Here is a 25,691-nt window from a genome sequence, read left to right on the forward strand (position 1 = left end):
TAGCAATTATCATTCAAATGTCAACCAAAATGGTTTGTATGCTGTAGGCATTATTCCTTATATCAAGGGCTGTGACTTGTGCTTCCAATTTTTCAATCATAATTTTATAATACTTTTCTTCGGAATAACAACTTCATAAATTATGTAAGTACTTTATACGTAAAAGGAAATTAAACAGTCTTTATTACTAAAGGAAAAATGTGACTCTTAATCGAGTTTAAAAAATTTTGAAGTAGCATTTGTACTTACACGCTTCGCGTTAAACGTGCCTTTACGACTACTTTTATTCTTAAAATTAAACTTTTGTGATAATTAAAAAAAAAACTACCTACATAGAAGCAATAAAATGAACACAGTATTTGGTAGATCTGTGCTTTTTGAACTAAATACTTACTATTAAATGCAATTTATACAATTAATACCTGGGGGACTTTTTGTCTGTTTAAGCGGCCATCAGTTATAGTCCACCATAGATAACTTATAGAGCAAATAATTAATGTTTCCAAAACTTTAAATAGGTTTAAATATTTTTTTAATTATCAGTTATCACTTTCATTTAGATCAGTTAAAAAAATAGGGAATAATTTGCTGTACAATTTTCTTACGAGTTCCAATTTAGACAACTAATATGCATATATGAAGTAATAACTAATTTCGTATAAAAGAAATAACAATACTTATAAAGAGGGCATATTCTACATAAGTATTATCCCTCTTTATTTATAACCTAAGAGTATTTAAAGAGTTTTACTTCGTACCACTCTAAATTACATCAACCTGTTACAATTTCTGACTATATAATAAGCCTATAAGGACAATATAATTTTTAGACGAATTAACATCTGTTCTATGAATAATATTATTTTGAATTTAAAGCATAAAACTGAACAGTTACAATTTAGATGTTGATAGAATTTTATAAATTTATCCATCTAATTACAATATAATAGCTAAGAATATTTAAGAAAAATGTTCAATAATTGTATAATTAAGGGTACGAAGATATATAAACACTAACAGCCTCTTATATTACAACCTCATTATAATTCATAACAAGAAAGATTCTTAAAGTAGCCACAACTTCTTTGAATAAGACACTGTATTTAAACATTATTGCTGGTTATGGAAAACTACAAAATATCTACTCGTAAGTCGTACACATGACATACTTAGTACTATGTAAGTATGTGTTAATAAGTACTATATATAATAAATTAACATTTCAGATTCAGAGATTGTAACACGTTACCTTCATAATTTCTAAATAAGTAAGTAACTATAAGTAATTATAAATTAAACATTCAATCAATACTTAAAATAGTGCGATCCATTAGGAAGGAAAAATAATATCACATGCAAATAAACGCTGAAAACACCCATTCGCCAATCACGTCATTTTTTCGTAGGATTTATTCCGGTTCTGTTTTCACTCGGGTTTTGGCCTCAAGCTCCTTCTTCAGGTCAGGCAGGAGTCCTGCGTTGTACAGGCGTACATATTCTAAGTAACGTTTCTTATTTTCAGGGTTGCTCATGATAGCAGATACAAATTGAGATGTCTCGCGCTGTAGAGCGACGATTTTCTCTTGAATGAGGCGGTTCTTGTGCATCAAAGCGAGAGTCTTCCATGCCAGGTCTACGATCAGACGGTTTTGTGCGACCTTCTCTGGCGTCGTCTGGGTGACAAGGGGTGCGGATGCCTCTTCGTGTATGATCGGTGTGGCCAGCCATTGGAGGCGTTGCAGACGCCGAGCCTCACGCAGACGGGTTATGTTGGATCCTGGAATTCATAAAATTGATATTATTAAATAGAGCATTAAAAATTGATATTGATTGGGACTAAATCTATGAAAAGTCACATTGATGCGTGAAATAAGGTTGTTTATTTTTCTTCACGAGTACGAAAATTAGTTTATACGAATTTGAGTAGAGGAGAGTGGTAACAAACAAATATTTATAAATAATAAAACAATGCTATTACAAAAACCTTAAATTGCCTTCTAGGGTAAAAAGTCATTAAATCTACAGGTATTTTTTTCATACAGAAAAACCTTATAATGTCGATTGAATGTTGTTATCTTGTATTTCGTAGAAATGCTGTTTGTTAGTTTAAGTGCCACTTAATCTTCTTATATATAAAAATGAATCGCAAAATGTGTTGGTAAGCGCATAACTCGAGAACGGCTGAACCGATTTCGATAATTCTTTTTTTATTATATTCCTTGAAGTACGAGGATGGTTTTTATGTAGAGAAAACGTAAATATGTACCACGGGCGAAGCCGGGGCGGACCGCTAGTATTTAATATATTGCGTAATCTGTCATAACTATTTATGAGAAATTTTTGAAATAAATCTTGAACACACCACACCACACACCACCACACACGGGTGGTAGTCACGTTTGTTAGCATACGTTTTAGTTGGCACCACACTTATATAAAGTACTTATATAATGCCACTTATATACCTAACTACTAGTTTATTTTTCTAGTGATCCCGCACTTGCAGGCTTTTTTTTGTTTTATAATAATTATTAGGTATACATTAGCACAATAATTATTAAAATTCTTTTCATAAAGGCACATGTAAAACACATTATCACGTTCTTTTTTGGAAATACGCATTAAAAATATTAAATAAAATCTTCAATGTTTATAATTTATATTAAACGCTTAAGTCCTACTAAACAATCGTTTAACCTTCATTTGGTTTTTTGAAAAAAAAAAAACGACTTGCGTTAGTGTAAACACCCTGTGGTGTTTCAATTTAATTCTAAGAGAGCTGAGAAAAGAGCTTCTTTTTGAGTGTGTTTTAAGTATTGTATTGGTCGTCTTTGTGTCACGAAACAATACTGACCTCGTCACAGTTTTCTGTCACGTGTTTACAATAAACACGTGTAAATCAATGTAAAATTGACACTTTTGGAAATGATTATTTTATACTTATTAGTATAAATTCAACGATCGATGTAGTATTAAATCGGCACACGATTTAAGAAAAGTCGCAAAGCTGTAGCTACAGTCTTATAAAAAAGTTTACGAAATGAAAACAGCACATTAAAAGTGTGGTCCTCAGATAGGTATAACGGTATCAATTCATTTGCAAACATAGCATACAATGGATAGATTAATAATGGCTATTGCATATAGAGCTAAAACACTATGGGAAATAGGAAAAGTTTGAAATACTTGGCCAAACATCTCAATGAAAATAGGAAAATATATTCCTTAACTTTAATGAGGTTTGCTTCGTAAATGCTTTTTTTTTCGGGGACCAAACGTAACAGAATCGTGAATATGAAACATATTGTATTATTGCACACGTAAAACAATGTCTTAGCTGGTGTACGCTAACCATTAACGGTGAATGAACTGATTGCAAGAAACGCGTGTGGGATTAACTTGTTCCATAAAATTACAATGTCTCACCTACCTGATAAAGATTAGCATGATTTGTTTTGAAATACAGAGTAATGACACTAAAGATAATATACTGCGAATACAAGAGGTACCGCTGCATAATTTCCATTGTTTCCCAACTGTTTAACGATGTTTTTATACAATCAACCGTTAGCAACACTAACATTCCTAAAGTTACATTATTAAAACACCAACAGTATCTTTTTCAGCAAATTATGCGACTTCAAAGTTTGCATAATTTTTTGGCTTCTCTGAGAAGGAATGACCTAGTCCTAAAACACGCATTATATTCTTTTTTTCACACATTTCAGTTATTGTTGAAAATAAACGCAAACATTCGCCATTGAGCTTTTCCGCACCCTGTATAGGTAGGAATATTCCTTATAAACTTCTGAATTACTATGGTATTGCAATGCGATCTTATTATATATTATTTGCATATATGGGTTCGTAACATTTACCAAATGTACTGAAGGCATCCAAATTATGTTTTTGGAGAACTATTTTGGGCAGAATAGAAATGTTTTTGTAATTCCTTGCGGAAATAAGCAGGCAAATAATGCTTTGATGCGTTTTGGTCATAAACAAGTTTTAATCGCGATTTCGAGCTAGAAGATTTTGGTATTTAATATTTATAGGATAGAGCATAATATCTATAAAGAAATTGTAGTCTCAGATACATTAAAACAAGTTTTAAATTTATTTTGTTTCATTAAAATTAAATAGCTAGTAGTTAGTTATTAAAAAGGGATAGACAAAATATCCTATACCCATGGACGTATAAAAAAAGACGGACGCCGTTTTACGAACAAACAACGTGAAGCCACCATAGTAAGCTAGCGATCGTGTAAAGACAATAAACACGCACACACTCTCACCATAGTAAGCTAGTCGGCCGCCATTACGTCGTGAACTACCGACTGATTAACTGCGTCACTGTTTCACAAAAAATATTTAAAATGCCGTCTTGCGTGGTTAAATGGTATCGCAACAGTACAATTTTAAATAACAAAACACAAGGGATTACATTCCACAGGGAAGCAAGTTATTTCTTTTAAGTTTTAATGACAAAATTATTACGGCAAAATTTATAGAAAAAAATACAGCCGCCATTGTCATCAGGACAGCTGTTGCCATGGCAACATGGCACACACACATGGATGTTTCGCCGCCATTACTAGGCTTCACTCAATGTTTAGGCGATATACCGTCCGTCTTTTTTTATACGTCCATGCCTATACCTACCTAGTTTATCTAAAAATTGAAGCTTTTTTTTTATTTGATGATATTGAAAAATAATATCCATACCTTTAAATTAGCATAGCACACTTTAAAATTAGAATAAAATTGAAATGCCTAATGAGTAAAACTATTAATATACAAACTTATATTCTTATAATAAAAAAAATGTGATTGTATTTCAGCAATATAATCAAGACTTTGTTTGTAAAAACAATAGGTACGAACATATTTAAATGAAAATAAAACAGAGGAAATTATTAAATAGCCTCCATTCATTATTTACTAATTTATGTTAATGCAATTTCGTAGACGGCGTAGGTAACTTGATAAATGCATAATATTTTCATTGTTTTGTCGTAGGTCAGTGAAACATGCGCATTAACGCCGCCCAGGATTCCCATATAAGCTTTCTCATTATAAATATTGAAAGAAACAAACCTTTTTTAAACTTTCTGATGCGTTTCTCACACATGGTTGCTTATCACAGTTGATAAAACACAAACACAGATAAAAACAATGTCAATTGGAATTCGAATGTCGCTCGTGGATACGTGTGAACTGTTCGAGAGCCAAGCGCGAAGTTACTCCGGGAGCGCTTGTATGAAAATCGAAGCCCGGCGGACACGTGCCGTTGCGTCGTCGCTGTAGCGCTAAAGCGAGATAGAAACTTGTGTTGTCATCACTGATGCACAAAGATCCTAGACAGTGACCTGAAAATTGCAGCGTGGGACTTGCAGTTCTACGTGGTTTACCTGCCGTTGGACTAGAGGCAGTTTATCTTTTCAATATTGAATTTAATAGTTACGCACATCATATAAGCAATTAAAGCTTTTAAGTTTTAAGCTATTGCATAGCTTCTATCGCGGGCCTTGAGCGTGGGGACCGAATCTAGAAATTCCGTAATGAAAAAAAACCTCACGCTCCCCATTCCGACGGGCACGGAGGTTCGGCGTGAAGGCATGCTATGCAATAGCTTTACCGCGGCAGTCCTCGAGTGCCACATGTCTTTTTTAAAGAAAATTGGTAACTTTGATTTTTCAGGATTAAAGCTGTTATAGAAAATTGCAAACTTTAAATTTACAGTATTTATAGAAAAATATTGCTAAGCTTTATTTAATTATTTTACTGGATGCGGGTGACGTCATAAATCATAATTAATAAAACGGAAACTTCATAATGTTACGTACCTATCACTCGTTTTAGCTTTAAACTTTAAAGTTTTTCTAGGATGAAATTTTGTTTAAATTATCTCCTTTCACACATTGTTATTAGAATTTATGTTGAGTAACATTCATAACATTTGTTTCAATTTCAATTGATCAATTTTAGCCGATAGCCATTATTAAAAAGTAATATCTTTTTAGTTTTAAGAATATCATTGATTGAAAAAGAATTAAACTAAATTCTCGTAAGTCACACTTACATACTTACATAATTTGAATTTTCAATGAGAAAAAAATTTATTTTTGTCCTGAAAAATAGGGAAATACTGAGAAAGTGCATTACCCTTGCAACAACGTGGTACCAAAGCTTGCGACGCACGGATAAACACGTGTGCAATAACATACCGGTGACGATTGTTGTCTGTCTGTGACCTATGTATCACTATTCACTATTCACTAAATAGTATAAAACAAAGTCGCTTTCTCTGTCCCTATGTCCCTATGTATGCTTAAATCTTTAAAACTACGCAACGGATTTTGATGCGGTTTTTTTTAATAGATAGAGTGATTCAAGAGGAAGGTTTTAGTATATATTTTATTATGTTTTTTGGACAAAGCGGGCGAAGCCGCGGGCGGAAAGCTAGGAGTCTATAACGCATACCGATGCGATGTGTTAATATTTTTCCAATTTTGCCGATTGTAGTAGGTAAATAATTTGGAAAATCCAAAAGTGCACGCCTCATAATTTTTTTTAATAATTATTTATTAATTATTATTTTTGTTTATTAAATAACAATTAAACCACATCGAATCAGACCCTGAAAAATGAAAGGGTTCTATTCCTGAGCATACTCAAGCGTAAGAGAAAAAAAAAGACTCGATTAGTAAAGTATTTCGGTCGCTATCGTGTTAACAAGAAAATCCTCCGCACATACAGACACACGGACGTCCAAGACAGAACTTTTTTAAACTGTTTTTTAACTAGTTTAATTAACAAAAATGACATCAAAAATATCATGAATGTTTAAAATAGTGTTTTTTCTTAATATGTGTGTGTATGTATTATCTTACAAGTGCAATGTATGATACATAAAGACATTTTAAGTTTGAAAAATCAGATGTTTTGTGCGAAGTGACAGTAGTACCCACCTCAACGCTTCGCTTATGAGGCGTGCAATTAACTTCTGGTGAAATTAAATCAATAAAATCTTAAACCGAAAATCAGTGTCTTGTAATATAGAGGTTCCAGTATTAAAAAATATTATGAAGGATGATAACAATGATATATGATAACAATTATGAAGGAATTGCAAAACAACAATTATTACAATAATTGCTTTCAAAATATGATTGGATGATTTAAGTGTTCAGTAAACAATAAGAAAATGTAATCATCAACTTGTTCTATTATTTATTCTTACATTAATAAATAATCTTGTTTTATTACTCTACCTTCATTTAATTTTATTATCAAGTATAAAAAAATCTTCTTACCTTAATGACGTCATTATACTATTATTGTAGTGGTTTCTAAAATTACCTATATTATCTGCACGTTGTTTCTTACGTATAATTCATTTGTTTCAAATGAGTCACATTGCGTGCGCATACGCCATTCTCAAAGCTCTATGTAAACATGGCTTTGTGTGTGTGACTGTGTGACGTAATTATTTCGTGTGTTATGGCTATTGGAAACATACCATACATACCTATAAGTTTTTGGTTTATAAAAGGGCATTTTAAAGTATGCGTACTTGTATACTTATAGTCTACGAAAAGGGCAGGAAAATGTACATATTTTTTGGCTGAATTTTGTCAAAACCGTTGTTGGCACCTTATGGTATTCATTTTGATATTGACACCCGTTTATAATAATATACAGAAAAGTTAAAGATAAGTATTTATTAGTTCCATAATTACTTTAAAGTTAGTTGACGACCTTATGGGACTAAATTTCCTTGACATGTCAAAGAATAATCGGTACATCTGTTTTTATCGACACATAACTACATAGCTAGAACACAAAGAAATAAAATTAATGGGAAATTGGAAGGTCACAGTAATAATATTTGAAACTGATGATATCACTGATGACTAGGTATTAATCATGACGTCAAATCAAAATTGTGTTTTAATCGCAATATCTTTTTAGTATTTTGTGGATATATGTACTTATTTCATATTGCTTTGTAAATAGGTGTAAACTGTAAACTTTATATGTCAAATATACATTCATTTAACTTTCATATGAGTATTTTGTATCTTAATTATCTTAATTTTAGTCAAATAATCGATAGTAGCCCTGAAAGGGCAGACATTTTGTATTATATACATATTATGTATCATAGAAAGCTCTACGCTTCAATATCTCTACTGCGGTGTACAGTTTATGATTTGTCAATAGTCAGGCGTGGGTTGTAGGTATCGTGATGTACCTATATTTACGTTTATTGTAGTAAAAAGCTACATTGAATATTAGTACCTACTGTAGAAGTTTTAACTGATAAGCTTTGCAATTTCAGGAAAGATGAGTTGCAACTTGCAACTCATCTCTACTAAAATTTCTAATTTTCTTTTCTCATTTCCTTTCTTTCCTGAAATTTCTCATGGACCATACAGGACCTTCCTATCATTTAATAGGAAGGGCCTGTATAATATGGTCGAAATAATATGCTGTATTACATTCTATTATAGTTATCAATTTCGTGAAAAACAAAAGAGCCAAAGTTTAGAGATAATATTATAACGTTTAACCGATAATTATTACTGAAAGCAAAATATACTTCATTTATTGAGCCATAAATGGAGCTTGAGCCCTCCCCTCTCATATTTTTAGTTCAATGAATACGGTAAGTTTGTGTCAATAAGAATTACTTACTCAGAGGTAGATACAACCACTCTGTCTCAATTCTCAAGAGCCCTTGATTTCTTAAAATAGATTTTCTGCTTATTTATTTCAAGTACCTATGTATTGTCTGCGTGATGTTAAACAGAGCAAGAAAACCAGCGTTTATGTTGTATTATTTGTGGGTACTTTAATCAATGTTATGTTTAATAAAGATTTAGATATCTATTAGATCTTAGAAAGGGCAATCTATCAAATAACTTTTTGATTTATTTTGAGGTATCTTTTCCACCAATTTTCACTTCATCATTTTATAGTAATAAACTTTGTTCTTTTACTTACTGTAGTATCATCTCTACAATTTCCTTATTAGTCGTTATAATAACCCATTGACCACCGAGCGGCCCGATCGGGCCGAGACACAATAGATTTTCTATTGTGTCTGTGATCCGAGGACTGACGGAATAAACCTAAGTATCAAATTTAATCAAATTTAAACATACAGATATCAATAATAAACATAACATAATATCAATAGATACTAATTAGACCAATAAAATGATATTCAAACACGCTCCACGGTATGAATCAAAACCATAATCCCGCTTTCATCAGGGAGGCTTCAATTGTCGAAGCGCAGATCAGACCCCACTTTTTGATTGGCCGGGAGGCAGACAGCTTCATAAGCAGATTATGTGGGGAGAGGGAGCCTGTTATGAAATGACTGTAATATTACGTAGGCAGGGAGATGCGCAGGGGTGACACGTGATTTTCGTTTATTAATTTCATCGATAATTGTTCGGTTTGCGGTTTTAAATATTGGATGAAATGTTATTTTAAACAGTTGTTAGTGAGTTTGAGGTGGATTTTGTGTGAGTCTAGTTGATTTGTTGATGAGAATAGGGTTTTATTAACAGGAGAGTTATTTATCAGTGATTAAATTGACCTATACGCGTGATGGTGACATAATTGAAAATGCGTCATAACTTATGATTTATGAGTATGAAAAAATGCATATAATCGCGTTATGCTTCTATTCAAAATTGTTAGTAGCAAAACCATATTTATTCTTGAGAAATACTGTTACCGATAAATATTCTGATCTATACCTATAAAGTAAATATAAATAAGCAGGTAAATAAATGTTTTATTGAGTATTTTTCCTAATCGTGTACTATTACACCATGAGAAAGCAAGCGTGCACCAACACGCGGGAGTGGCGCGTCGAAAGGCACGTTCTGGCCACGTTGGAGCACATGTGCTGCTATGACGTCATAATTCACTATACACTCAGAAAAAAGACGTCAGAACTAATCATACAATGGTAATTAAGTATAAGCGATATTATTCGTCATCGTTGCAACCATAGCTTCGATCAATACGTGTGGCAAGGTGGGCGAATCACAGCGTTCGAGTATCAATTACTAGCTGTGTCCCGCGGTTTCATCCGCATTGCTACGCTGCGCTCTTGTTGGTCTTAGGGTGATGATATATATCAAACTCAACCATTTATTTATTCAATTAGACTTCTTTAAGAAGCACTTTCGAATCGTCATTACATATTTTAACAATTACCACCGATTCGGAAAGCAGTATATCTATGGAGAAGAACCGGCAAGAAACTCTACTATACTTATACCTGGATAAATGGGCTATCTTGTTAGATAGCCGAAAGAATTTTTCAAATCGGACCAGTAGTGATAGTCCTGAGATTAGCGCGTTCAAACAAACTAACAAACTCATCCGCTTTATAATACAGGGTTGTGCAACGTGCATTTAGTTAGTATAGGCTAAAAAAAGAAATATTTAAAAGGTAGGTATAGTGTAATAGATAGGATAATTAGGTTAAAATTATTTTGGCAATATTTTACACGAATTCGATTAGATTTCAAAATTCATTCGGTTAACTCATCTATACTCCAAATTTATTTTAATAGATTTATTTTGAGTGAACTATGAATTATTGTCCGAAAAATTTCCACTTAAAAAAAACGAACAATGTTTTCGCGCGCGATCTCGGCACGAAACAAAAAGCACAGATACATAAAGATGTATTCAGTATTGCCATGCAAAAATAATGTATTATGCATTTATTTATACAAGTGGACCTTCATGTGACTGTGTCACACGGAACAAACATCTTCCGTGTTGTTCACGTTGAGGACAGCATATGATCTAGCACGTGGCATGCCACATACCTGGATAATTCATGAAAACGTTTTTGTATGTGGGTTTTTGCGTATAATTTCAATAGATTTATGTAGCATGTTGGTAGGTACCTACTAGATTGAATGAATACAATATTTTATGAAATATTTGAAAATTTGTTTACTTATTGTATTTTAAAAACTTGCGTACAAAATTCTGTAAAATTATTTAGAAAGTTCTCAGTTTTAGAAAGTTGAAAAAAAAAGGAACGTCTTAATACAAAATCTTGCTATTTACATAAACTCAAAATTTCAATGTATCATGAAAATACCCTAACAATGCTGTATTGTGTTTGTTACAAAATGTCTTATAATACTTGTACGGAGCTTTACCTGTCAATTCTATGTGGAAAATTATTCATAACACACATTTATTAATTATTCATTACAGATCGCTTGTAGTTTAATTTATTCCAGTCTAGTAGGCTCAGACATTCCTGATTAATATTATTACGTTTGAAGTATAAGATGGTCACGTGGCCACTCATGTAAGGCCACAACGTGCATTGGCATTATATGAATGTTGTACTTGCAATCACCTCTAGTTGTTCTTGACTATTATAATATTGACTTAGAATACTGGGTGAAATAAATATATTAAATATGTAATAGTACAAAATACAATATGGATTAAATTTAAAGGTGGAGTCGCTCCAATGTAACAAGTCAATCAATTATTGCCTGTGAAGATAAAACACGAAATGTTAGTAGGCCACGTTATTTTATTGGCTAATGAAAAATATACTAACTAATAAGGCAGATAAAGTTGCCTACATTCCAACAATCACTGAAAATATGTCTATTTTTCTAAACAGAAGTTTTATGTTTTACTAGATTTCCGCCCGCGGCTTCGCCCGCGTTTGCAAAGGAAAACCCGCATAGTTCCCGTTCCCGTGGGATTTCCGGGATGAAAACTATCCTATGTGTTAATCCAAGTTACCCTCTATATGTGTGCTAAATTTCATTGTAATCGGTTCAGTAGTTTTTACGTGAAAGAGTAACAAACATCCATACATCCATACATCCTTACAAACTATCGCCTTTATAATATAATATATTAGATATTAGATAGATTATAGTGAAAATGTGCATACTCAGCTAAAAATGAGTAACGAAGGGTAAGATGTGCGACAAATAAGATACACGAATCAACTCTTTCTCAAAATTTATACATAGAGTAGATCAAAATAATTACGCAACTTAGAATTATAAAGTATGAAAAATATCAATATAAAATAGGTAGTTTATTAAAAGTTGATTCGCAGTTTTATCAATATATTATTATAATAAGCCATTGTCCTCCAATACAGACAATTTTAATTTAATTACTATACAGCGATAACGTCTGCAGCTTTTACGCGTGACTTAAAGAAAATGGCAAACGTTTCCACTCACGTTTTGTGGAGTGATGTTTAAAAAGAACACAAAATGAATGAACGCATCATCGTATATTTTATCGCTATCGCAAGTTATATTTCAATTTTTTTTTGCTTACTTTATATTAAATCACGTTTTTCTTATATTCTTATTTTTTATCCCATTTAAAGAAGCTTTGCACTATAAGTAAAGTATTCTGCTTACTGAACATATTGTAGAGTTAAAATTGCTTTTATCGTTTTATAATAGATAAATAATTATAAGATACTGTAATATAAGTGCAATAATTTTTGTCATCTACACTAATATTCTATAGAGGAAAACTTTGTCTGTTCGTTTGTTTGATTGTAATGAATAGGCTCATAAACTACTGGACCGATTTTGATGAAATTTGGCACAGATAATCTTTAGACCCTGAGAAAGAACATAGGCTACCTTTTATTGCGAAAAATGTACCACGGGCGAAGCCGGGGCGGACCGCTAGTCATTATAATATACATAGGGTATTTTGTAGAAAAGACAATACATAATAAATTACAAACCATGATATCCTCATAATGTTAAAACTTAAAACGTGCATTAAAATATTTTATTACGACGATCAAATGGGAAATAATTTTTTAAAAGTTATATTCAATCCAATTGTATTATAAGTTGTTGTTATAGTATTCTAATAAATTGTTGATATGAAGTTACAGTAACTATTTATTTTCATAATAAAATATTTTCTTAATTATGTAAAAATGTATCATACCTACATACATTTTTACTTCCATTTAACGTTAGTTTTTTTAGGAAGTTAGGTTAAAAAAATCTAACTTAAAAATATATTGTAATGCAAATGTATTCCACATTAAAAGTATATGTCAGTATGTTTTAATAATTAAACTACATGTTTTTTTATCACTAAATTTACATAATTGGTATATTTAAAAACATGTTTTCATTAATTTAAAGACCATTTCAGTTGAAAAATCATAATTTGAGATCAATTTACTTATATTATATTGTAGAGTATTATGGTTATGGTTTGTATCACAGATCAATGGTTTGTATATTCTGCAGTCTTCTACAATCTCCCTTATGGCCATCAGCTGTCGCCAAACTTTTCAATTGAAGAATTCCATACAAGAACGTGCGCTTACAGTCTACAGCCATGGGTGTTTATCATTCTCTTTTAGCATAAAACTCCAATGTTTGTAAACTTCCGAATCTATTACCATGCGGCTTGTAATTGTATACCATTGTCTAGAGACAAAGAGTGATGTAATGTAGCTCACATGTTGATCTCTACTCACTCCTCACGTTTGCATTCACGTACGGATTGCTTTTTTCTATTCATAGCCTATTTATAGACATGTTATCTTAATGCAGTATCTTGCTCGTGTAGTATTTGTAACTGGGACATAATTTTTCGCACATAATTTTGTTCCGTATCTGGTTGAGTCCTTATTAAATTTGTGGAATGTAACTGTGTGCAGAATGGACGAGATAGGAAGTAACTTAAAAACATTAAAACCATAACTTTATATTATTATAAACTAGAAGTTCTTTTGTCTAGACAGTCCCATTTAATCTACAATAACCAGACCGAAACATAATTTTTTAAATAAATTATAACTTGAGGAAAAGGCTTTATTATTTAATGCTCGTTTTCTAGAATGAGTACAAAAATAATTTGCTTTTGATCGATTAAACCTTGACATACGACAAAGGAACTTTAAGTACAGTCAACAGTCCACACGCAGTTACTCGCAGTTATGTATTACCACAGATACAATATAATAGTATACTAGGTATTACTATTGTTTGTTACTTGGCAGTTTTCATACAGTAATACTATAAATTCTGATATCATTACATTTCCATATACTAGAAAACTTATTCAAACACTTCGACATCATTGACTTTAAAATCATGTGATGCGTTTTGGAATGTACTGAGCAATATATTCACGCAAGGGTTGTCACAATACAAAATTGATTTCTTTATAAATATGAAGTGTGTTCTAATATGTTACGAGATTAGTAATTCACTGTCCAAATATAGCTTATACAGATAAAATTAATTATAAATATTTTTATGATAGCCCGCATCATTGCTTAAATTGCTGCCAAAGTTCATAAAATGTTTATACTTAAACTGAAATAAATTTGCATGAATGACTGATAAGTGATAATACCCATTGCTTATTTAAACAATATCAATACTGCATTGAAAAACAACACATGGATAACATATATATTGTTACCACAATAACCTATACCCTTTGCGAATATTAAACATGGATCTGACATATGGCCTTATGTTAAACGAGAGTGGGCGTATGAAAATTCCAGCATTATAAATCCCTTGACATTGCGAGTTCATAGAAAGATCTATAACACCCACGTTTGTTTATCACTCTCCCTGTTTACAAGAAAACAATGCAAGCCAAGTGCCCTTTGTTATTGGATATTTTTCACAAAATCCATTAAGGTAGCCTGTAAACAAATGTACTCATTAAAGCTTTTTGAATATCAGTTTTCATTTAGCGCTGCGAACTATATTGAATTTAAACAAAAGAGAGATAGGTACCTTCTCTACTTAATCCTTCCTACGTAATCATTTGGTATATAACATATACTCACACTTTGGCATAAATCACGCAATTTAATAAGAATGATTACATTAGATTGATAAATAATAAGAAGGTACATAGAATGCTCTTTTATAAAAGTTCGTCCTGAATCAACCTCCCCAAATATGTAAAAGGCCTTACAAATACCTAACCATTATTGATATTAAGTAAAAAATACAGCTATGAAATTCAATAAAAAGCAGCACCCCTCGAACACACATCCCAAAGTGACATCAAAGGCCCTCGATCTATTACAGTCTGTAACATAATATCACACAAATGCCACCCCTAGGTCACGTTGTATCGCGATTCGGAAGTGCACATGGCGGACCACGCCTCACGTTGACACCTTATATCTTACCTTACTAATACCGATTGTATTTACATTGTTAGACGTCTTTCAATAACGTGGGCCCACCACGTGCTCGAACAGTGGAAAAAACCCAGTACCGATACATAACAAATTTGTTTGTGTCCTAGTATTTCAGACGGATATTAAAATATGCTATGCTAATACGGATGTGGAATTATATTCATGCTGTCGAAGAATACATTGAAGAGAATACATTTATTTTGCCCTTTTTTAAATTTAAGGTTTTTTGACATAAAATAGCGGATGAATAAACTGATTTGCTATGCGAGTGGAATGGGAAATTTATTTTTTGAGTGGCGTAGCGCTTAGAATTTAGATAAAAAATGTAATCTTCATTTTTTGTGCTCAATTTCGATCACCCATATTATCTGGAATAAATTTGAGGTATTATTTATTACCAACTTCTATCAAGAATCCTTATTATTATTGACGCATTTCAATTTTCAGTATTGTTTTCATATTTGTCATTAATTTGTTTACGTTAATGAAGGTTTGGTTTTGTAGTAATACACCTAATTATGTATTTGTTAAATAAATTTAAACAAAAACATCATTTGAAGAAACTATATTGAATAAGAAAGCTACAAGTAGGTAAGTAGTAAGTTACAAGTAAACAAGAAACACGATAAGCCTCCCGAACAACTTTTCAAAGGAATAAATTTGCCGAGTCTGAAAGATGTTTTTACCTACTGTATATCAAACAAATGGAACTTGGAAGATTTTTATTTTTTAACCTTGCATTGTTTATTTCACGTGATAAACAGCTTTATGTTTATTTAAATTCTAATCCGTTAATTAATTAATGAATAATTAACCTTAACTACTATAGTCTACAGTAACATTTCTATTTTTATCTATGCAGTTTGATGCCTGTTGCTAATGAACGTGAGATAAGTTTGTTGACTCATAGAGTTACAATCAGTTTCGTTATACTAAAGGTAGCATTCGGATCTGGGCGGTCGCGACCCGGCAGCCGCTGCCCCGCAGCCGCGACCGTGGTCGCGCCGTACCGCTTCGTAGGGAATTGTATGCGATAGTGTCCGACGCAAGCGACCGAGCCGCGCGGCCGAGGGGCGCGACCTGCTCGCGATTTTGGCAGCGCCGCCGGACCGCTCCGGGAGCAGTACGGTCGCGCTGCTGGCGACGTTTACCGATGAAAACGACGAGTTTTTAGTTGAATTAATTGCTAAAAATCCACCACTTTACGATCCTCGACTCAAAACCTATAAGGATAATGTTATGATAAAATAAATCGATTTTATTCCTCTTTGATGATAGTAAGACCAACATTATTTGATCATACTCTTCTTCGTCCTCTATCAGTCTCTTCAGGAGTTCTCGCTTTCGTATATTTGACTATTATTTTGACTGAGTGCTGGACTACCGCGCGTGGCAGTCGCTGCCCGGGTCGCGGACGCTGTTATCCGTAAGCTTCTGGCAGCGCCGCACAGCAGCGACAATGCAGGGCCGCGGCTGCCAGGTCGCGACCGCCCAGATCCGAATGCTACCTTTAGGAATTTGCTTTAGATAAGAATGGTGCTATATATGATCGAACAGTTGCAGTCATGCAGTCAGTCTATGGTCGTTTGACCAAAGTGAATTGTATACGTCTACCCTTGCGTCTACCAATATAATTTGTGTTACATCAATGCATCAATGGCCATGGAGGTAAGTGTTTATTCTATTGACAAACTTATAGTCCGGGATACATCGCCCATTTTTGCAAGTGATTACTATCAAGCTAATTTTTCGTGAGTAGCTTTATTTTGATGAGATGCCCAATAATTTCATGTACGAAACTCTCGATTGTGGTAGCTTAAGGTAGCATTCGGATCTGGGCTGTCGCGACCTGGCAGCCGCGGCCCTGCAGCCGGGAAAATTGTCACTGCTGTGCGGCGCTGCCAGAAGCTTACGGATAATAGCGTCCGCGACCCGGGCAGCGACTGCCACGCGCAGTAGTCAAACAGCACTCAGTCAAAATAATAGTCAAATATATACGAAAGCGAGAACTCGTGAAGAGACTGATAGAGGACGAAGAAGAGGACGACCAAATAATGTTGGTCTTACTATCATCAAAGAGGAATAAAATCGATTCATTATATCATAACATTATCCTTATAGGTTTTGAGTCAAGGATCGTAAAGTGGTGGATTTTTAGCAATTAATTCAACTAAAAACTCGTCGTTTTCATCGGTAAACGTCGCCAGCAGCGCGACCGTACTGCTCCCGGAGCGGCTCGGCGGCGCTGCCAAAGTCGCGAGCAAGCCACGCCCCTTGGCCGCGCGGCTCAGTCGCTTGCGTCGGACACTATCGCATACAATTCCCTACGAAGCGGTGCCTCGCGACCACGGTCGCGGCTGCGGGGCAGCGGCTGCCGGGTCGCGACTGCCCAGATCCGAATGCTACCTTTACAGAGGTAACAAGGATAAAAATTTTTGATTTGACAGTTCTCAAATATTTATTACGCAATTTGTAGGACAATATGTCTGTTGAATTATACAAGTATTAAATAAGTGAAAATAAAAAAAATCAGCTGGTTAGTAATCATTTATGATGACTTCGTTATCGATACACATTGGAAAGGGGGACTCTTTGATCAAACCATAGATTTTGTAGGACAAATATTTTTTTCGAATAATTTAGATAATTATCTTGAGATTGAACAAAAAAAAACATTCAGTTGGTAATTAATATTTGAGAACCATCAAATCAAAATATTTTATCCTTGTTTCCTCTGGTAGCTACCACAATCGAGAGTTTCGTACATGAAATTATTGGGCATCTCATCAAAATAAAGCTACTCACGAAAAATTAGCTTGATAGTAATCACTTGCAAAAATGGACGATGTATCCCGGACTATTACTTGTATTTCTGTTGTTGTTTCCAAACGTGTGTGTGTCAGATTAAGTGTAAACAAATTGATATTAACGCGATTACTCTGTTGTTGCAGAAATCATTCAACTTCGATGAAAGTACTTATAAACAGTATTACTACTCGCCATTCTCTCCTCAAAACGAAGAAGAGAGTGATGACATCATCGTTAATAACACAGACGATAGTGGAAAAAGGAAATCGCAACCGATTGATAAATTTTTTGAAGTGACACCAAAAATAAAAAGGAAGAAGCTGCTATCGTCGACTTTGGCACGAGCCGCTAGAGATGGCGTATCATACATCTCTACAAATTCTGACGGCGGAGACCAAGCGACGCATCTCATAAAAATTGAAATGTATGTTATGAAGAAACTATCCAAGATTCCAACTAGTGATCACTGGAAGCACGCTACCACGAGGATTAAATATTACTTAAAGAATAATAAGGATAGAATGTTTGTTTGTTTGTTTGATAGCATCTACGACAACACAAACGCCCTCGTATACAATATTACAAATACAATAGCAGAAAGTGAAACAGTTAAAAAATACTTTTTTAACAATGATCATTAGTGAATGTAATCACAGTGAATGTGATTACATTCACTAATGATCATTGTTAAAAAAATATTTTTTAACAATGATCTTAATGATCTAATGAGTACATAGAAGTAATTTAAGTAAACAGGATTCTGTTTACTTAAATTACTTCTATGTACTCATTAGATTTTACCTGACTTTCCTAATCCTTTGCTAGACTATAAATATTGGACATTATTTGAAATTGGGTATCAGTTGCTCTACCAACACTTAACTGTTACTTACTGTGCTACATACTTTCTTCTTTAATATAAAGATGGAAAACTTCAGTGAAATATGCACCAGTGCTTTCTTTTCCGCACCCATTCAAGAGAATATAGAACAATCCAACAGTGAATTCAATCAGGAGCTGTCTAAAGTTTGTGATGAAATGGAGAAGCGTGAACTGTTCGATTCATCGTATGATGATGAGTTGTATAATCAATGTTTGATGGTTGAAACAACGTTGATGTAAGTATAAGAAGTAAAAACTCAATAAGAAATGTTATTGTAGTAATGTTATATTTTAAGATTTGTCTAATAATTTTCTTTTTTTGTTACAGTTTCAAGTTGGAAGAGGTATCAAACGAGGTATCACTATACTGATGAAAATAAGGTTACCAAGAAAGCAAAATTTGATGAAGGAGCTTCTACTGCCCGGTTCCTATATTCAACGGATCGTCATGGTATGAAAGCTACTATCCGATTTTCTAGAACTAACTACGAGTCGTTAATACCGTTCCACAATTTTATTTCTTTACCTGCTATCGACGGACATCCGTTGGTCTTAAAAATACCGAGCCCTCTTCACTCACAGATGTGCGTTTCGTTATAAGACAAATTGAAATTAAAATAACACAAAATTCAGGACATAATAAGTTAAATATATGTACTACGAATTGATCATTATAAATTGTTAACGGACTATGACAAAATTGTTTTTTTTTTAAGCTGGTATCAGAGGGGGTGTATCTCAGTGTAGCAATCGTTTTGCTAGAGCAAATAATAAATTATTCAAGGAGGATTATGATAGTGGAAAAAATAATTCATATCTTACATATTTTGATGCGAATAATTTATATGTTTGGGCAATATCTCAATCTCTTCCTGTTGGTGGTTTCGAATGGATAGATTCTAATACAGATTTTCTATCGGGTTCAAAAATGCCTCGAAGTCTGCATAAACCACAAAGGGCATTTCCAACCTTTTCGCGAATTTATCAAATTTTAATTTATTATTTGAGGTTGCTTTACCAAACCTTAGCCTTTTTCTAATCCTCACCGTTTGGTAATTCTGTACAAATGTGAAGGCAATCATATTGTTGATGGTTATTAACTTATTAAGTCTTTCCTCTGATGGGAAATGCAGTAAACATGAACCACATATATAAACTGCACGATGTTGCCTTGATATTTGTGAACTAACTAATCGCGATAAGTTTTAATATAACAGTAATGATTTTTAGTACCATTCGATATATATACAGTAGATTAATATACTAATATTGTTTAATTTCTCTACTTTTGATATATCTGCAATTTTAACCGGAAAAAAAATACCAGTAAATTTTAGTTTATTTCCATGAATTGCGTAAGATGCTACCCAATCTACACTTTTACATACAGGATATAAACCAGAGAGTAATGCCCATTTGAAACACATATTATCATTATTTTTAACATTGATTACAGCTTTTTTTGATTTAATATCTTGAGGAAGGTCGCGATATATGAACTACCACGTAGGGGGTTGAATTTGTTGACATTCATATCTATGTATTTAATTTGATTAAGACTCCAACCACCATCTTTTTTTTCAAATTGACAAATATTACCGACTACAGTGTCTATTAATCATTTATGATGAATAAAAAATATTTAAGTCATCTCCCTGACCAATTATGTAATTAAACGTTTGAAAATCAAACGTATTTTTAATATCTTTAGTTTGTTGTATGAAATCAGCATGCAATATGAAGTTTATTTTAAAAATTGTATGTTGTTGAATACATTCATTTATCAAAAATAAGATATCGATTTTTAATGAATTTAAAAACGATTCCGGTGTTTCAATATATTGTCCCGGTTGATATGTTTTACTATTAATTCTATATGTTAAAATTCGATTGCCAAAAGCGGTTTCAACAACTATAACATTAGTTACTGAATTATGTGATTTTAAAAGATTATTTTTATTTGTATTGCTTTTTAAATGGTTGTTTAGATACCTTTTAAGAATTTTGTTAAACTTTTTCACTTTCTTCTATTGTCTTTGTAATATTGTATACGAGGGCGTTTGTGTTGTCGTAGATGCTTTCCTTATTATTCTTTATGTAATATTTAATATTACCTCGTGGTAGCGTGCTTCCAGTGATCACTAGTTGGAATCTTGGATAGTTTCTTCATATCAACATTTTAATTTTTATGAGATGCGCCGCTTGATCTCCGCCGTCAGAATTTGTAGAGATGTATAATACGCCATCTCTAGCGGCTCGTGCCACAGTCGACGATAGCAGCTTCTTCCTTTTTATTTTTGGTGCCACTTCAAAAAATTGATCAATCGGTTGCGATTTCCTTTTTCCATCGTCTGTGTTATTAACGACGATGTCATCACTCTCTTCTTCGTTTTTGAGGAGAGAGAGGCGAGTAGTAATACTGTTAGTAGTATGTAATCCCGGGGACTGCCTCACTCCTGCCTTGGTCAACCTCAGTGTGACTCCGGCTATGGTACGGTGAAGACATGACTTGATTGAAAATAAAACATACCCCGACTAAAAAAAAAAAAAAAGTTTGGACTCTTTTCCTACTAAGGCGGTCACGCTGAGTCGATAGCACTCACTCCCGAAGCGATATTTCTCACAGTTCCAAAGATAGCTTTTTCTCTACGTTGGCGATAAGATAAGATGATTTGCTAATGACTTGATGAATGTAGGAATTGACGTCACTACACTACAATACAATTTAACATGTGTCATATCATTTCTTGGTGAGTCATATGAAAATTTTGTAAGGAAATCTTCCAATCTCATGCCCCGGAACTTGTAGTACAAATATACCACGCAATACTCTCCACAAAACGCGGAATAGATATCCTGAATTCTAGCAGTATTATAGCCCCACATGCGACAATTTCTTCTTAAAAATTCCGCTATTTCTCTAATCGGTTTACGTCCAAAGGAATCAAAATAATCTCCAACTCTTTCGTGGTTGATATGAATAGCTACCCAATGAGAACCTGGCTGTGAGTCAGGGTCGAGACTGCATATAATAAATGCAGGTATGTGTATATGCATTGGCAGGCGATTCGAGGGCTACACGCTATACTGGAGGCTGGGGTGTATTCTATGAAGACTCATTTGCAGGTCTAATATATTCATTTTTACACGTTTGACCTCATCCAATTTCTATCAATCATCAACCTAAACTAACATCACGTTATATTGTCATCCCAATATATGCAATATTTCTATATATAATATGTATTTATTTAGAAATGCAGGCCGGCCAATATATGGCAGGATGAGAAATATCATAATAGATTTGATGTAGTTTTAATATGGGTTCCATTTATCCCAATCTGTTTCTTATTTTATTGTGATTTGTTTGAATCTGCGATGAATAATCGATGATTGCTTCTTGGATTGGTATTTTGTTTTGTTTATTAAGATTAGCAATATGTTTGATTCTTTTGAGATTGCCAATGTCAGTGGAGTATTTATAACATTTATAAATTTTGAAAATGTTTCCCACCCGATTGGATCTGTTTTCTTTGAGGGTCTTAGTGCATCATTTACTTAGTCTATTATATTGGAATCCTTCCTGGAATTTCTTTTTCACTAATTACCACTGTACCATTTCTATTCCATTGTAATTTATCCTTATGGTTTTGAATCGTTTCTATCAATAATTCTCCTTTCCTAATATAAGTTTTTGGAATCAAATTTAATATATCTTTTGTTGTTAACTGAAAGGAGATGTCCTTACTCGTCGACGGCTGTTCTTCATTTCCCCATTTTTCATTTTCATAAACAGATATATTAGTTTTTCCATCTTCATAAGTTTTATCATTTACTGCTTTTTCGGTAATTGTTATTTCTTGAGGTTGACTTTCTTCCATCGAAAAATATAGGTATCTTTGTAAAATTTGTTGGTAAAGGGCCAATTTTTCACGATCCCCTAATTTGCTTGACATAATTTTTTCCATTTCTAAGTCTAATCGACTGCGTGGTGTTGCTTTATTTTCATTTTGTTGATGTGTCTATTTATCAATAAAGTCGTGTTCAGCAATCATCATTTTTTTAGTATTCATTGCGGCTTATTACTAAAACAACTTATAAGACTACTTAGAACAGTACCCAATATTATAGGTAGAAAGGAACCTCCTTTTTGAATTAATATATTTTTTAATGTCCAGTTTTATATCATTATAAAAGTTACTCGTAAATATTTGATAAATGAGACTGTCTGTATCGGTGTATAGCAATTTCAAATTGGAACCAAATTTATCTTAGTAGTGGAAATCGTACATAAGCGTTTTAGATATATCTAATAAACACTGTGAAAATGTGGTTGAGCAATTAAATCTCCATCTCCCAATACTTTACCCCGATTTTCCCAATGAGTAAATAGTTTAACATTTACACGTTTTTCAAAATTTTCCATAGTCTTACCAAAAACAGCGTCGTTCATTAGTTTATAAAAATCTTTCTCAAAATCTGAAATAGCTTGGGTTCTCAATTGTGTATTTAAGTCTATATATTCTTTTAACCATGGAGTCTGATTAAATTTTAATATTCTGCGAATTTTTAATAATTTTAACCCCATTTTTAAGCATTGAATTAAATTTCTATAATGTATAATATATTTGGATTTGTTTTTTAAGTTTGGAATCAATCTAATTTCTTTAGCGTCACCTACAGGTATGTTTTCTGGACAAAGAGGTAAATCGGAATGTTTATCATGCACATCAACCGGATACTCAAGATCTACCTCCAAGATAAATCCTATCTCCGAAGGATAACTAACATTAAAATCTGTATCGGGGGAAGCCCACTCAAAATTACCTGTAGGTAGATATTGGGACATAGCCCAACCATACAGGTTATTGGCATCGAAATACATTAAAAATGAATCTTTATATTTTGAATTATAGTCGGACATATAAACATTATTTGCTTTTGCATAGCGAGTGCTACACTGTGAAACACCTCCACGTATTCCTGATTTAATAAAAGCAACCATCTCAATATCTATAAGTAATTCTAACTCGGTTCTAGTATGTTTCAACATAGCATCCCAACTTAATCCAGGTGCTGTTATAGTAATGGGCGGGATCTAAATCATAAGTTTTTATGCAAACATATCTAAAATTTTCAAAAATATCGGTTAATAATAATACATCGGTTTTTAAATAAAGATTTGAATAGTCCATCATATTTTTACATTTAAAATGATTCCAAACGTCTTTCGCATGGTTGTAATCTTCATTAGAAATAAAAGAATCTGTGAGAGTACTGTAAAATTGTGATTGCATTGGAAACTTCCAATGCAATACACGTACTATTAATTATACTAGTGGATAAATTAATTACTAAACTACCACATGAAGAAACCTAATTTTTAAAGCTGTAGTGTTTAGCACTATCTTCCTCCGATATCTCCTTTGTTATGTTGTATACAATATTTTTTATTTGAAGATCTATGTTAGAATCGTTTTTTGTATAATATTTAATGCGAATATCAGCATTTTTCCAATGTTGCGACACCGGGATATCTTTCAACTTTTTTAAACTATATAAATCAATTTTCACTAGTAGATCAGCATCCATTCCGTCATCTTTGTCTGTTGAAATATATGAAATACATCCCTCTTTCACTGAACGTCCAACAATTGAAGATATTTTCGCCTTTTTCTTTTTCCGCTCAGGCTCTTGAAGAAAAAAGTCATCTAAACGACTGGTTCTCTTATTTTTATTTATTGTTAAGTTAGAAACCTCATCTTTATCCGATGATGATCCTTGAAACATTTTTCCACACTCGCATGGATACTGTTTACTAGCCTTTGGTGATTTAACCCCCGACTTGTCAGCTAACTCTAATATTCATTGTAATCTCATTCGTCATGGTAGTGTAAGAATGGAGGTAAGATTCGAGAGTGCATTGACTGAAACAATTAACTGTGTAGTTTAAGCAGAGTTTTCAAACATTATAGAAATAGATAAGAACAGAAATGTATGCGTGGATTATAGTAGTTAAGCAATCACTTATGTACTTATAATTATATTGACAATAATAAAACAGTAAAAAATAACAAATGGTTTCTCATTTATACTTTCCCTGCTTTTCATATAAAAATATCACCTAAATTATTGGCCGGCCTGCATTTCTAAATAAATACATATAAAAATATTGCATATATTGGGATGACAATATAACGTGATCTTAGTTTAGGTTGATGATTGATAGAAATTGGATGAGATCAAACGTGTAAAAATGAATACATTAGACCTGCAAATGAGTCTTCATAGAATACACCCCAGCCTCCAGTATAGCGTGTAGCCCTCGAATCGCCTGCCAGTGCATATACACAATACACATACCTGCATTTATTATATGCAATCTCGACCCTGACTCACAGCCAGGTTCTCATTGGGTAGCTATTCATATAAACCACGAAAGAGTTGGAGAATATTTTGATTCCTTTGGATGTAAGCCGATTAGAGAAATAGCGGAATTTTTAAGAAGAATTTTGTCGCATGTGGGGCTATAATACTGCTAGAATTCAGGATATCTATTCCGCGTTTTGTGGAGAGTATTGATGGTATATTTGTACAAGTTCCGGGGCCTGAGATTGGAAGATTACCTTACAAGTTTTTCATTTGTTTACCAAGAAATGATATGACACTTGTTAAATTGTATTGTAGTATAATGCGGGTGTAAATAAAGATATAATATATGGAAATAATATGTTTTATTTTCAATCAACTCTTTTAC

General features: G+C 33.1%; 2 protein-coding genes across 2 annotated transcripts; one reads left to right on the top strand and one right to left on the bottom strand.

Moving 5' to 3' along the window:
* Positions 1–237: 237 nt before the first annotated feature.
* Positions 238–5,264, bottom strand: Cipc (Clock interacting protein circadian). The gene is made up of 2 exons (XM_090113595.1): positions 5,098–5,264; positions 238–1,777 (listed from the first exon to the last, which is right to left on the bottom strand). The coding sequence occupies exons 1-2, from the start codon at positions 5,129–5,131 to the stop codon at positions 1,410–1,412; spliced, it is 402 nt and encodes a 133-aa protein (XP_089969721.1). The 5' UTR covers positions 5,132–5,264; the 3' UTR covers positions 238–1,409.
* An 11,642-nt stretch (positions 5,265–16,906) lies between these two features.
* Positions 16,907–18,693, top strand: LOC149899686 (uncharacterized). Its single transcript, XM_090114035.1, has 4 exons — positions 16,907–16,912; positions 17,060–17,180; positions 17,452–17,660; positions 18,148–18,693. The coding sequence occupies exons 1-4, from the start codon at positions 16,907–16,909 to the stop codon at positions 18,691–18,693; spliced, it is 882 nt and encodes a 293-aa protein (XP_089970161.1).
* Positions 18,694–25,691: the final 6,998 nt, after the last annotated feature.

Source organism: Colias eurytheme, chromosome 20 (genome assembly GCF_061535395.1).
Source record: "Colias eurytheme isolate Ceu_HAF_F1 chromosome 20, ilColEury1 Martin Lab GWU primary, whole genome shotgun sequence".
Lineage (NCBI taxonomy): Eukaryota > Metazoa > Arthropoda > Insecta > Lepidoptera > Pieridae > Colias > Colias eurytheme.